This window comes from Eschrichtius robustus, chromosome 6 (assembly GCF_028021215.1).
Source record: "Eschrichtius robustus isolate mEscRob2 chromosome 6, mEscRob2.pri, whole genome shotgun sequence".
In the NCBI taxonomy this organism is placed as follows: Eukaryota; Metazoa; Chordata; class Mammalia; order Artiodactyla; family Eschrichtiidae; genus Eschrichtius; species Eschrichtius robustus.
In genome coordinates, this window is record NC_090829.1 from 71,633,762 (window position 1) to 71,649,318 (window position 15,557).

At 38.4% G+C, this 15,557-nt stretch overlaps 1 protein-coding gene across 4 annotated transcripts in view; it reads left to right on the forward strand.

Annotated features, from left to right (window-relative positions):
• Window positions 1–15,557, forward strand: part of OPA1 (OPA1 mitochondrial dynamin like GTPase) — a 92,676-nt gene that overhangs the window by 44,238 nt on the left and 32,881 nt on the right. For all 4 annotated transcript variants that reach the window (XM_068546453.1, XM_068546455.1, XM_068546454.1 and 1 more), the window contains 4 exons: window positions 7,406–7,571; window positions 10,231–10,383; window positions 11,758–11,866; window positions 12,370–12,449. In XM_068546453.1, coding sequence (XP_068402554.1) covers window positions 7,406–7,571; window positions 10,231–10,383; window positions 11,758–11,866; window positions 12,370–12,449 — 508 coding nt within the window. The remainder of the gene's footprint in view (window positions 1–7,405; window positions 7,572–10,230; window positions 10,384–11,757; window positions 11,867–12,369; window positions 12,450–15,557) is intronic.

Genomic DNA, 15,557 nt, shown 5'->3' on the forward strand with positions numbered 1-15,557 from the left:
TCTGAAGTCAGGGAGCCTGATTCCTCCAGCTCCATTTTTCGTTCTCAAGATTGCTTTGCTTATTCGGGGTGTTTTGTGTTTCCATACAAATTGTGAAATTTTTTGTTCTAGTTCTGTGAAAAATGCCAATGGTAGTTTGATAGGGATTGCATTGAATCTGTAGATTGCTTTGGGTAGTATAGTCATTTTCACAATGTTGATTCTTCCAATCCAAGAACATGGTATATCTCACCATCTATTTGTATCATCTTTAATTTCTTTCATCGGTGTCTTATAATTTTCTGCATACAGGTCTTTTGTCTCCTTAGGTAGGTTTATTCCTAGATATTTTATTCTTTTTGTTGCAGTGGTAAATGGGAGTGTTTTCTTAATTTCACTTTCAGATTTTTCATCATTAGTGTGTAGGAATGCAAGAGATTTCTGTGCATTAATTTTGTATCCTGCTACTTTACCAAATTCATTGACTAGCTCTAGGAGTTTCCTGGTAGCATCTTTAGGATTCTCTATGTATAGTATCATGTCATCTGCAAACAGTGACAGCTTTACTTCTTCTTTTCCGATTTGGATTCCTTTTATTTCTTTTTCTTCTCTGATTGCTGTGGCTAACACTTCCAAAACTGTGTTAAATAACAGTGGTGAGAGTGGGCAACCTTGTCTTGTTCCTGGTCTTAGTGGAAATGGTTTTAGTTTTTCACCATTGAGGACGATGTTGGCTGTGGGTTTGTCATATATGGCCTTTATTATGTTGAGGAAAGTTCCCTCTATGCCTACTTTCTGGAGGGTTTTTATCATAAATGGGTGTTGAATTTTGTCAAAAGCTTTCTCTGCGTCTATTGAGATGATCATATGGTTTTTCTCCTTCAATTTGTAAATATGGTGTATCACGTTGATTGATTTGCATATATTGAAGAATCCTTGCATTCCTGGGATAAACCCCACTTGATCATGGTGTATGATCCTTTTAATGTGCTGTTGGATTGTGTTGGCTAGTATTTTGTTGAGGATTTTTGCATCTATGTTCATCAGTGATGTTGCCCTGTAGTTTTCTTTCTTTGTGACATCTTTGTCTGGTTTTGGTATCAGAGTGATAGTGACCTCGTAGAATGAGTTTGGGAGTGTTCCTACCTCTGCTATATTTGGAAGAGTTTGAGAAGGATAGGTGTTAGCTCTTCTCTAAATGTTTGATAGAATTCGCCTGTGAAGCCATCTGGTCCTGGGCTTTTGTTTGTGGGAAGATTTTTAATCACAGTTTCAATTTCAGTGCTTGTGATTGGTCTTTTCATATTTTCTATTTCTTCCTGGTTCAGTCTCGGAAGGTTGTGCTTTTTTTTTTTTTAATTTATTTATTTATTTTATTTTTGGCTGCGTTGGGTCTTTGTTGCTGCACGCAGGCTTTCTCTAGTTGTGGTGAGTGGGGGCTACTCTTTGTTGCGGTGCGCAGGCTCCAGATGCACAGGCTCAGTAGTTGGGGCACAGGGGCTTAGTTGCTCCGTGGCATGTGGGATCTTCCTGGACCAGGGATCGAACCCGTGTCCCCTGCATTGGCAGGCGGATTCTTAACCACTGTGCCACCAGGGAAGCCCAGGTTGTGCATTTTTAAGAATTTGTCCATTTCTTCCAGGTTGTCCATTTTATTGGCATATTGTTGTTTACAGTAATCTCTCATGATCCTTTGTATTTCTGCAGTGTCAGTTGTTACTTCTCCTTTTTCATTTCTAATTCTATTGATTTAAGTCTTCTCCCTTTTTTTCTTGCTAAGTCTGGCTAATGGTTTATCAATTTTGTTTATCTTCTCAAAGAACCAACTTTTAGTCTTATTGATCTTTGCTATCTTTTCCTTCATTTCTTTTTCATTTATTTCTGATCTGATCTTTATGATTTCTTTCCTTCTGCTAACTTTGGGTTTTTTTTGTTCTTTCTCTAATTGCTTTAGGTGTAAGGTTAGGTTGTTTATTTGAGATGTTTCTTGTTTCTTAAGGTAGGCTTGTATAGCTATAAACTTCCCTCTTAGAACTGCTGTTGCTGCATCCCATAGGCTTTGGGTCGTTGTCTTTTCATTGTCATTTGTTTCTAGCTATGTTTTGTTTTCCTCTTTGATTTCTTCAGTGATCTCTTGGTTATTAAGTAGTGTGTTGGTTAGCCTCCATGTGTTTGTATTTCTTACAGATTTTTTCCTGTAATCGATATGTAGTCTCATAGCGCTGTGGTCGGAAAAGATACTTGATACGATTTCAATTTTCTTAAATTTACCAAGGCTTGATTTGTGACCCAAGACGTGATCTATCCTGGAGAATGTTCCATGAGCACTTGAGAAGAATGTGTATTCTGTTGTTTTTGGATGGAATGTCCTGTAAATATCAATTAAGTCCATCTTGTTTAATGTATCATTTAAAGCTTGTGTTTCCTTATTTATTTTCATTTTGGATGATCTGTGCATTGGTGAAAGTGGGGTGTTAAAGTCCCCTACTATGATTGTGTTACTGTCAATTTCCCCTTTTATGGCTGTTAACATTTGCCTTATGTTTGAAGTACTCCTATGTTGGGTGCATAAATATTTACAATTGTTACATCTTCTTCTTGGATTGCTCCCTTGATCATTATGTAGTGTCCTTCTTTGTCTCTTGTAATAGTCTTTATTTTAAAGTCTATTTTGTCTGATATGAGAATTGCTACTCCAGCTTTCTTTTGATTTCCATTTGTGTGGAATATCTTTTTCCATCCCCTCACTTTCAGTCTGTATGTGTCCCTAGGTCTGAAGTCGGTCTTTTGTAGACAGCATATATACGGGTCTTGTTTTTGTATCCATTCAGCCAGTGTATGTCTTTTGGTTGGAGCATTTAATCCATTTACATTTAAGGTAATTATCGATATGCATGTTCCTATTACCATTTTCTTAATTGTTTGGGGTTTATTATTGTAGGTCTTTTCCTTCTCTTGTGTTTCCTGCCTAGAGAAGTTCCTTTAGCATTTGTTGTAAAGCTGGTTTGGTGGTGCTGAATTCTCTTAGCTTTTGCTTGTCTGTAGAGCTTTTAATTTCTCCATCAAATCTGAATGAGATCCTTAGAGTAATCTTGGTTGTAGGTTTTTCTCTTTCATCACTTTAAATATGTCCTGCCACTCCCTTCTGGCTTGCAGAGTTTCAGCTGAAAGATCAGCTGTTAACCTTATGGGGATTCCCTTATGTGTTACTTGTTGTTTTTCCCTTGCTGCTTTTAATATTTGTTCCTTGTATTTAATTTTTGATAGTTTGATTAATATGTGTCTTGGCATGTTTCTCCTTGGATTTATCCTGTATCGGACTCTCTGTGCTTCCTGGGCTTGATTAACTATTTCCTTTCCCATATTAGGGAAGTTTTCAACTATAATCTCTTCAAATATTTTCTCAGTCCTTTTCTTTTTCTCTTCTTCTTCTGGGACCCCTATAATTCGAATGTTGGTGCGTTTAATCTTGTCCCAGAGGTCTCTGAGACTGTCCTCAATTCTTTTCATTCTTTTTTCTGCTCTGCAGTAGTTATTTCCACTATTTTATCTTCCAGGTCACTTATCCGTTCTCTGCCTCAGTTATTCTGCTATTGATCCCTTCTGGAGAATTTTTAATTTCATTTATTGTGTTGTTCATCTTTGTTTGTTTGCTCTTTAGTTCTTCTAGGTCCTTGTTAAACGCTTCTTGTATTTTCTCCATTCTATTTTCAAGATTTTGGATCATCTTTACTATCATTATTCTGAATTCTTTTTCAGGTAGAATGCCTATTTCCTCTTCATTTGTTAGGTCTGGTGGGTTTTTGCCTTGCTCCTTCATCTGCTGTGTGTTTCTGTCTTCTCATTTTGCTTAACTTACTGTGTTTGGGGTCTCCCTTTCGCAGGCTGCAAGTTCGTAGTTTCCATTGTTTTTGGTGTCTGTCCCCAGTGGCTAAGGTTGGTTCAGTGGGTTGTGTAGTCTTCCTGGTGGAGGGGACTAGTGCCTGTGTTCTGGTGGATGAGGCTGGATCTTGTCTTTCTGGTGGGCAGGTCCACGTCTGGTGGTGTGTTTTGGGGTGTCTGTAGCCTTGTTATGATTTTAGGCAGCCTCTGTGCTAATGGATGGGGTTCTGTTCCTGTCTTGCTAGTTGTTTGGCATAGGGTGTCCTGCACTGTAGCTTGCTGGTCGTTGAGTGGAGCTGGGTCTTGGCATTGAGATGGAGATCTCTGGGAGATTTTCACCATTTGATATGACGTGGAGCTGGGAGGTCTCTTGTGGACCAGTGTCCTGAACTTGGCTCTCCCACCTCAGTGGCACAGCCCTTACACCTGGCTGTCCTCCACACAGCTCAGAATAAAAGGGAGAAAAAAAAGAAAGAAAGAAAGAAGATAAAATAAAATAAAATAAAGTAAAATAAAATAAAGTTATTAAAATAAAAAATAATTACTAAGAAAAAAAATTTTTTTAAGTAATAAAAAAATAACGGACAGACAGAACCCTAGGACAAATGGTAAAAGCAAAGCTATACAGACAAAATCACACAAAGAAGCATACACATACACACTCACAAAAAGAGAAAAAGGGGAAACTATATATATATATATATATATATATATCGTTGCCCCCAAAGTCCACCTCCTCAATTTGGGATGATTTGTTGCCTATTCAGGTATTCCACAGATGCAGGGTACATCAAGTTGATTGTGGAGATTTAATCCACTGCTCCTGAGGCTGCAGGGAGAAATTTCCTTTTCTCTTCTTTGTTCGCACAGCTCCCGGGCTTCAGCTTTGGATTTGGACCTGCCTCTGCGTGTAGGTCGCCTGAGGGCGTCTGTTCTTCGCTCAGGCAGGATGGGGTTAAAGGAGCAGCTGCTTCGGGGGCTCTGGCTCACTCAGGCCGGGGGGAGGGAGGGGTACGGAATGTGGGGCAAGCCTGTGGAGGCAGAGGCTGGCCTGACATTGCACCAGCCTGACGCCCGCCATGTGTTCTCCTGGGGAAGTTGTCCCTGGATCGTGGGACCCTGGCAGTGGCAGGCTGCACAGGCTCCCAGGAGGGGAGGTGTGGAGAGTGACCTGTGCTTGCACAGAGGCTTCTTGGTGGCTGCAGCAGCAGCCTTAGCGTCTCATGCCCGTCTCTGGGGTTCGCGCTGATAGCCGCAGCTCGCACCCGTCTCTGGACCTCGTTTAGGCAGCGCTCTGAATCCCCTCTCCTCGCGCACCAGGAAACAAAGAGGCAAGAAAAAGTCTCTTGTCTTTTCGGCAGCTCCAGACTATTTCCCGGACTCCCTCCCAGCTAGCTGTGGCGCACTAGCCCCTTCAGGCTGTGTTCACGCAGCCAACCCCAGTCCTCTCCCTGTGGTCCGACCTCCGACCTCCGAAGCCCGAGCCTCAGCTCCCAGCTCCCACCCGCCCCAGCAGGTGAGCAGCCAGGCCTCTCGGGCTGGTGAGTGCTGGTCGGCTCCGATCATCTGTGCGGGAGTCTCTCCGCTTTGCCCTCTGCACCGCTGTTGCTGCGCTCTCCTCCGTGGCTCCGGAGCTTCCCCCCTCCGCCACCTGCAGTCTCCGCCCACAAAGGGGCTTCCTAGTGTGTGGAAACCTTTCCTCCTTCACGGCTCCCTCCCACTGGTGCAGGTCCCGTCCCTATTCTTTTGTCTCTGTTTTTTTCTTTTTTCTTTTGCCCTACCCAGGTACGTGGGGAGTTTCTTGCCTTTTGGGAGGTCTGAGGTCTTCTGCCAGTGTTCCGTAGGTGTTCTGTAGGAGTTGTTCCACATGTAGATGTATTTCTGATGTATTTGTGGGGAGGAAGGTGATCTCCACATCTTACTCTTCCACCATCTTGAAGCTCCTCCTCTACATAGTGATTTGACATTTGCATACATTATGGAACAGTCATCGCGATAAGTCTAGTAACTATCTGTCCCCATACAAAGTTATTACAATATTATTGGTCATGTTCTTCATGCTGTATATTAAATCCCCATGACTTATTTATTTTACAACTGTATGTTTTTACCTCTTTATCTTCTTCGCGTGTTTTGTCCTCCCTCCCATACTCTTTTGTTTTCTGGTTGTAAGGGGAATAAGACCTGAAAATTAGCAAGGGAAGACCTGCAGCTAAGCTCATTGACTCAGTAGACTTAATTTTACAGAAAATATTGAGTGAGTATGAGTCAACTTGCATGGCAGTAAGTGTTAGCTCTCCTCACCCAAGAAAAGTGCAGTTTGGCTTTTGGACAGAAGGGGGTGTTTCTGTTGCCCTGAGCTTTGTAACTGCATCCTAAAAGGTGAGGTTACTCCTAAGACTGGTCATTTGATAAACAGGGTGTTTTTGTATGTTTTAGCACTGTATAACAGTAAAGATTAGTTTGGGAGAAGCCAAATAAGTATTTTCTAGAGATTTCTCATTTTTTCTTGATTGAAGTAGTTTTCTTTTTTCTATTTAGAGAACCGTATTCTTGTAAGATGTCTTTTAAAAGGTAGAATTTTCAACTTGATTATTCATCCTTTATATTATCATAAAATGTTGAACAATTTTACCTAGCAATATCCCATAATGTCTCTGTGCTTTGTGCTGTGGTCTGATAAATTGTTAAAATCATACCAAGAAGTTTACAGTCTTGGACTCTACTTCACAGTCAACACATATAAAGTATGTATTAATATTAGGTAAATGAACACATAAAAAGACACTTGGAATTATTAGTCATTAGGGAAATGCAAATTAAGACCATAATGAGATACCACTGTAAACCTATTACAGTGACAAAAATGAAAATGACTAATCATACCAAATGTTGGCAAGATGTAGAGGATCTAGAACTCTCATACTCCTCTGGTGGGAATGTCAAATGGTTCAACTGATCTGGAAAACATTTTGGCAGTATCTTATAAAGTTAAATATATAGTTACCATATCATCCAGCCATTCCACTCCTAGATATTTGCCCAAGAGGAACAAGAGCATATGTCATACAAAGACTTGTACATGAATGCTCATAGCAGCTTTATTTGTGATAGCCAACAACTGGAAACAGCCCAAATGTCCGTCAGCAGGTGAATAAGTAAACAGATTTATGCAATGGAATATTACTCAGCAAAAAAGGAAGTGAAATATTAATGTACACAACAACATGGATGAATCTCAAAGTAATTATGCTGATGAAAGAAGACAGAGAAAATAAGAGTACATGCTACATGACTGCATTTATATTAAATTGTAGAAAATATAAACTAAGCTGTAGTGACAGAAAGTAGATCCAGTGGTTACAACTTTTGAGGATGAAGAATAAGTTCATTATCTTGATTGCAGTGATACACAGGCATGTACATATTTCAAAACTTTAAATATGTGCAATTTATTGTAAGTTGATACTTCAATAAAGCTGTTTATAAAAACAATATTATATTTGAATTTGGTGTTCTTGGAACTTTTTTTTTTTAATTTCAGGGAGGAAATCCTTCAGCAGTCTTTGTGGGAAAGAGTATCAACTCATGTGATTGAAAACATCTATCTTCCAGCTGCACAGACCATGAATTCTGGAACTTTTAATACAACAGTGGATATCAAGCTTAAACAGTGGACTGATAAGCAGCTTCCTAATAAAGCAGTCGAGGTTAGGATATAATTTAATTAAATGGGTAAGAAGCATTATCTGAAGGGATTAGGAGCTGTGAATTTTAGGTTTTATTCCTATCACAGCCACTATCTTTCTCTTTGGTCCTTATGCTCCTTTATTCTTTATTCCTAATCTCTGTATTGGTATTAACCTTAATGCTCCTACCAGTGACTACTGTCAAAAAAATTTACTAATTGGTATGGTGTTGGTCTGAGGGTATTGGTTTTCCTTCCAAAGGTAGCACTTAACAAAACCGGCAAAATTTGTTTGAATGTGAAATATTTTTAACTTCTGTGGTTAGAGATTCCATAAGGAAAATGTTTAATGGATGAAACATTTTATTTGTTGATTTTCTGCAGGGCTCAATTTTACTTAAATAATTATTTCCTTAGTTAGGACCCTGCCAGAAGGTTAGACTAGGAATTGTAAGAAAGTGCCTTAGAGAATGCATTTCTGATACCCATGTATCTTGGCTCTACCACTTTGTAGCTATGCGATCCTTGGGCTATTTGCTTAATAACCTTCCTGTTTTCTCATCTATAAAATAAGGATGAAAGTGTTGCCTACGTCACAAATTGTTGTACGGAGTCAAGGAGTTAACATATGTAGAATACTTAGACAAAATCTGGTCCATAGTAACCATTTGGTAAATGCCAGCTGCTATTATGATGATTATGATCATCATCCTAGTTGATCTTGCCAGGCACATTACTCTGAAGAATGATTGTTGTAGATAAGAGCCAGTGTGTCCTTTGCTTCAGTGTGAAGTTGCTCACAAAATTAGAATCCATGTTAAAAATTTTGTTTTTCATACCTACCTTAGAAACAAAATGTCAGTGTCTAATTATTCAGGTGTATTTTACCCCTTTCCTATCTTTCCAGTCCTTGCTTCTTTTTTTTTTTAACACACCAATTGTACTTGAACATTTGTTACCTTTTTTTTTTGGCTGTGTTGGGTCTTCATTTCTGTGCGAGGGCTTTCTCTAGTTGTGGCAAGCGGAGGCCACTCTTCATCGCGGTGCGCGGGCCTCTCACTATTGTGGCCTCTCTTGTGGAGCACAGGCTCCAGACATGCAGGCTCAGTAGCTGTGGCTCATGGGCCTAGTTGCTCCGCGGCATGTGGGATCTTCCCAGACCAGGGCTCGAACCCGTGTCCCCTGCATTAGCAGGCAGACTCTCAACCACTGCGCCACCAAGGAAGCCCCCAGTCCTTGCTTCTTTATCTCTGTTCTCAATTTCCTCAAGTCTCTTTTTCTAAGAACTCTTACAGCCACTCTATCTAAGCTCCATGTTGCTGACCCCTGGTCTCGACACATTTCCCCCTAAAGTAATTAGAGAGCTGCTGCCACTTCTTCTCCTCACTACTGGCTCTAACATTTTTCTGGACCCTGTCCCATGAAAGCACATTTTCATATCCTAAGGTTCAAGCAGCAGAAGTGATCGTAAAAATGGCAAGTGATTCTGTCTTTTGCTGCTTTCTCCCTTCACACATAGGTGTGGTAGAAAGACGTGAACCTGCTGAAGGTCAGGAAACAGATTTTAATACCTCACTCTATATTCTTGGACAGTCACCTTTCTTCTTTTTTAAAAAAAAAAATTATTTATTTATTTATGACTGTGTTAGGTCTTCGTTTCCGTGCGAGGGCTTTCTCCAGTTGTGGCAAGTGGGGGCCGCTCTTCATCACGGTGCGCGGGCCTCTCACTATCGCGGCCTCTCTTGTTGCGGAGCACAGGCTCCAGACGTGCAGGCTCAGTAATTGTGGCTCACGGGCCCAGTTGCTCCACAGCATGTGGGATCTTCCCAGACCAGGGCTCGAACCCGTGTCCCCTGCATTGGCAGGCAGATTCTCAACCACTGCGCCACCAGGGAAGCCCCAACAGTCACCTTTCTTTATGCCATAATTTCTTAATGTTTAAAACGAAGAGGGCTAGATATAAAATACAATATTAACTAGCCCACTTAGTCGTAAGTAGGTATAGTTCTTAATTGCTTTTGACACTGTGCTGTCCTTTCACTGTTCAGATAATTGGGAATTAGCAATAGTACAAGGCTGAATAATACCTGTGTTCGAAAGTATTGACACATTACCTCATGTATTTGCGTAAGGGCAAAGATGTGAAAAAACTAAATCATTAAGAAATTTTAAACTTTTTACAGTATGGAAGAGGCAGGCAAACTCAGATGTTGTAGAGAGTGAAGTAAATAAGTAACTGAACCGAGTCTGGTGGCTGATGTGGCCTGTGTGCCTTCTCTGAAGGGACAGGCAGCTCCTGTTCGGCTCCAGCGGGCGAAGGTGTGCAAGAACGTGGGACCATTGTTGCCAGGTGGTTCAAGTGAGGCTGGAAGCATGGATTTTATAGGAAGTCTCTAAGTTTTTAAATGTTGGTTACTAATTTTTTAAAATTTGAGATGCTGTGTACGTGTAGCGAAACATGTCAGGAGGCCAAGTCTATTCCACCAGCTACCAGTATGAGCTCTTGAGGGCAGAGTTTATATTTGCTATACCTTTTTTAAAAAATGTGATTTCATATGTATTTTCTGATAAACTGATTTATCACATCTACTTGGCTTAAATTCATGTGTTTATTTTTCTTGTTACACGTTAAATGAAAGTATGCAATATAGATGCAGCTTTTTTCTTTTAAATCATTCTAGGTTGCTTGGGAGACCCTACAAGAAGAATTTTCCCGCTTCATGACAGAACCGAAAGGAAAAGAGCATGATGACATATTTGATAAACTTAAAGAGGCTGTTAAGGAAGAAACTATTAAACGCCACAAGTGGAATGATTTTGCAGAGGACAGCTTGGTATGTCGTTTGTATATTAGGGTGCCAGCCTCATATTTTTATATAATTTCTCAAATTGATATTCTTTTATAGAATATTTTTATATGACTATTTAAATTAGGTTCTGAATTGAAAATAATGAAGGAAAGAAATAGATTTACGAAATATAATCGGCCTTTTGACGTTTTTCTGCCCTTCTAAAATCGCCCTCTGCTATTTCTTTCTTGGCTGTCATTTCAGAAGAAAATCAAACCTTGCAGTAAACAGGTTTCTATAAACTTCCACAGAATTTACATGGGCCTGAACTACGGATAGCTGCTTCTCATTTTACCCTCAGTGGTAAAAGGGATTAGATGCATTGGTTTTCAGTGGAGTTGAGTCAAAATGTTAGATTCCTAAAATCATAATGCTAACTACCATGTGTTGGATGCTTAGGAGGTACCAGGAACTATGTATTTTGTAAGCATGATTTTAGTTTGTTCTTAAGCAGTTCTATTGTTGTCACTGGCAAAGCTGGGATACGAGCCCCATTGTGTCTTAATTGTAAAGCCTGGCTCCTGACCTTCATCACCTGTTAAATCTTTTGTTACGTAGAATGTTCTCATCACCTAATCAAACCTTTTTTAACCACCCACTCTGTTCAGACAGTTAATGGGAGGAACTGTTGAAAGATAAGATTGAGCAGTTTTCTAAAAATGCATATTTCACTGTGGGCTGATCGTAATTATAGGGTTTTTTTTAAGAAATGTTTGTCTTCATATTTGAAAACCATATTCATTCTTGTTAAATGCCTTAATAAGATTGGCTTACTGAGAGAGAGTGGTGCCGTTTTCATTCATTCATTAATTCAAAAGCTATAAGATTTGGAAACCAATTTTCTTAAAATAAATAACTAACATTTACTTATGATTGTCTAGACCTCTTAAGCTTCCTTACATTACATTTTCCATTGGTGTTAACAGTGAGATAATGGTTATTGCTTTTTTTTTTCTCCTCTCCTTTTTGAAAATGCTAACACATAGGTCATATGGCATAAAGAAGCAGTAGAGATGATCTGAATCATTAGCTTCTGAATACCAGGGTTCTAGGGTGTAATTTTATGTAGTTAAGTATGTAATTCTCTACCCACCCCCCAACCCCCAACTATCTTCTCGATGGTGAGCTCATTTAATTTGGGCTAGGAGAAAATCTCCACTGTTTTATTTTTTAGACAGAAAGCTGACAAATAAGCAGGCAGATAATAGGACCCTCTGCATTTGTGTGGGAGGGACATACTTTTATGTTGTAGATACATCTGCTAGTTTGGATATTTGCTGAGCTGTCAATTAGAATTAAAATTGCTAAAATGACAAGATATACATCAAAATAGCTTTTTTTCTTTCCTTGTTATTTCAGAGGGTTATTCAGCACAATGCTTTAGAAGATCGGTCCATATCTGATAAACAGCAGTGGGATGCAGCTATTTATTTTATGGAAGAGGCTCTTCAGGCTCGTCTCAAGGACAGTAAGTAGGGACATGGGTTTTTGAGTTTTGAGTATTCTCAGTGGATAAAGAGTCATCTAACTTTAGTGAACATTGGTTTAAAAAAAAACAAAAACTAACATCTCAAGTTCTTTGTCAGTACTGTTCTAGTTGAATATTATTTGTGCAATTCTTTGGTCAACTGCTTGTAACTATTAAAAATGTTAAATTGGACACATGATATTTTTATGTACTTATATTCTAAAAAGCTGTAATTCAGACTGTTTTAGTGTTTACTACTATACTTATGGGAACTTTATAAGCAATTATACTTTTCATAGATTCTAAACATATGTAATTAAATTCTTTCTTATATATGTACCCTATCAATTATATAGTTTTATTCTTTATTTCAACTGACTTCATATTGACACAGTGTTTTGAAGTGGTTAAGAAAGCAAGATATAGTATTAGTTATAATTTATGTACCTGGTAAGTGATAAAATTCCTGATAAATTTAAAAAATTTTTTTTTAATTTTTCTAGCTGAAAATGCAATTGAAAATATGGTAGGTCCAGATTGGAAAAAGAGGTGGTTATACTGGAAGAATCGAACCCAAGAACAGGTAAAAACAAACAAATCTTTGGCATTTTAATTCAGGTATTAAAATATAACCTCTGAATGCCTCTAAGCCAAACTTAATAATTTCAAATATTTTATATCAGCCTTTCTGAAAGACAATAAATCTTTAGAAAAAACAGTAAACTACAAAAGAAAGTTTAAAAAAAAAAATGAGGTAGCTTTTTTTATTAAAGAGAGTGGTTGATTACTTTGTTCAAGTGCCTATTTGAGGTAAAATGAAGATTAAATTTATAAACAGAAGAAAAAATGACAAGGACTTCAGAGGATGTAGAATGAATGTGATTAGAATAAAAGATATAATGACTTTTTTAAAAACCTTATTCTATTAGTATTATCACTGGATTTTTCTGTTAGTTGTCTATTTAAATTATTTTATTCTTTTGCATTTTTTGCTCCTGTGTTCACAAAATAAGCATAAAAATTCAGACAGGAAGTAGAATTATAGAATTCATATTATAAGCATTTAATGATCACTTTAAAAGAACAAAATGGTAAAGGCAAGTATAAATAACTTTAGAAATGAATAAATAGAGGGAAAATGTGTAATCATTAAAATCCTCCCCCCCTTTCCCCCACCCATTTTTATTCTTTCCTTGCTGTTATGGCTTCTTTTCCTATTAGCATTGAGTCTTACACCACCATCTCCTTCTTATGTTAATTCCTTAAATAAAAGATTGTAAGTAGAATATAAAATCAAAATACATAGATGAAGGAAGTAATGAATAAGAAAAAGAGGTGGCATCCAATTTACTTTCCTTTCTTCCTTCCTTGAATCCATGTAATTAGAGAAATGAGACCATCAGATGTGTGTATATTGAGAGAGCAGATAAAGAGAATGAAAAATTACCAAATGACATATCATTCCTATTTTCTTCTTTTTTTATTTTTTTGTTTTTATTTTAAATACAGTTAATTATATAATCAACACCCTATTTTTTTCTGGTTTTATGCATTTCTTGTTTCATAAGATATCTATCAGATATAAGTCCCAGTTTGTCTTAAAATAGTGAGGGGACAGTCTTCCTCTTCTCTTTTTTTTCTGATATGATTTTTGTGGGAAAATGAGTCACTCAGAGACTGAAAAGAAGCTGAAGAAATGGACAGAGTTAGTGGTTGGGTCATGCATGTATTCAGAGTGCATCAGTTATCTCTGCCATACAGATGGGCTGTGAGGAGGCAGTCTTTCAGAAAAGAATTCCTAGCGGATTCATCAGAGGTTTCTGACTTTGAGACAGGTAGAGGCATTGATTAGAAAGAACTGGTGTAAGGCAGATAAACTCCAAAGAAAAATGGTGTCTGACCTTTAAGGCTTAGTGAAATTAGGCCTAATTAGGTCTAGAACAATCAATGATGGCAGAACTTGCCTCAGCAACTAGTAGTAAATATGCTTTGGCCAAACATTCTCAGAGAGGAATGATTCCTGGTTGTAAGTTACTTTCTCAGGAACTTGAACCCATAGGGAATCCCTTCAAGAGAAGCAGAGGAATTAGTTTTACTGCCAGTGCAAGGATCTGTAGCCTAGAAGAGGAATTTGGAAACCCTTCAGAGAAGAGCTTCTCCTAGGGTTTCAGGGCAGCATGTGTAAGACTCAGTCTGACTGTAGAACAAACAGAGGCCATAGTTTGGAGTGTAGAGGGGAGGGACAGGAGAACCGCTGGGGAGGTGTTTGTATACGCAGGTTTTGTTTTCTCTGTCAAAGCAAAGCGTCATGTCAGACTCATCGACTCAAGCTCTCCTCTAACCTCTCTAACCCTCCCACTCCCAGTTGAAAACCACTGGTCTAGACTTCATACCTGGAGTTTTCAGTGAGAAACAGATTCTAGAAGTTGAGAATATCCCTGGGTCCCACACTGCAAGTTTAGATAGCCGTGTAACAGTTCCTTTTCTTTTTGAGTTGGCAGGATTTAGCAGGAAAAGAAACTTAAGATTGTCCTTTGCTAAAGATGAGAAATCCATGTTCTGAAAACTATGTTTTGCTTTTATATTGTTACTTTTTCCTAATCTTCTGGGGAAAAACCATTCCTTTGAAACATTTTCACTTTGAGCTAAACTAATGGAAATCTCGGTCAGGATAGATGGGAGAGTGGTGTTCTCCTGAACAGCCAGCGTGGTGGGAACAGGTGGGCAGGTGGCAGTGAAACAGGGCAGGAAGAGTGGGAGAATATAGTCGGAGTTTTCCTTCCTGTCTCAGACCAGATAGCAGAAGTGTAAGGAAACAGTGAAATTTCTCTTTATTACATTTCTTCTAATGTTTTCAGAGAATATTATTTAGTAGTTCCATTTCCAAGCCATTTATTTGTGTTTCAGTGTCATTTTTATATAGATACTCAGATTCCATAGCTTGGTACAGTTTAGGGCAAAGTGCTATTTATGGTAGTAACTTGTTTAGAGTAATTAGTGAATTTGAAGCTAGTTTCCTGTACCATGCAGTTTTGAAAGAAGGATGGAAAAAATGAAAAGATAAAGTTAATTTGACACTGTACTGAGTCTTGCTTTCAGACTTACCACTAGTGTGTATGCTTTCCTCATTTGGTGAAGAGATTGTAAACAATTATAGAGAAGAGACTGGAAGTGAATTTAAGAATGTTGGGCACCTCACAGAAGCAATCTAAGAACGATTTTAATGAAAAGACTTTTTAAAAAAATCAGACTATGAATTTTGTATTTATCAGAAAAGGGGCATGTCAACAGGCACAGGGCCTTACAGTCACCAAGTTCTTAGATATGAGGCATTTATAGAACATTATCTCTTCCCATGTATATAGGGCACTTTTTCCTAGATTGAAATCATACCCTAAGGTCAAGAAAGGAAGTACATAGTAAGGTGCCTGATCCTGTAACTTGGACAGTAAAACATCTCAGCCAAAGTATCGATAAAATATAGCAAATAGGGCTAATCCCCTTCCCCCCTTGCCCTCTCATGCGTCCAGGTTGTTTTGCATTCATAAGCCGGGATACTCTGGTTTTCCTTGTTTGTTGTGGTTGAGCTTGTGTCACCAATCGTGCAAAAGTAATATATTTATTAAAATTGGGACTCTGTTTTTATAATTATGCCAAATCATGAACCATCTAAACACAGTCCTCTTTTAAA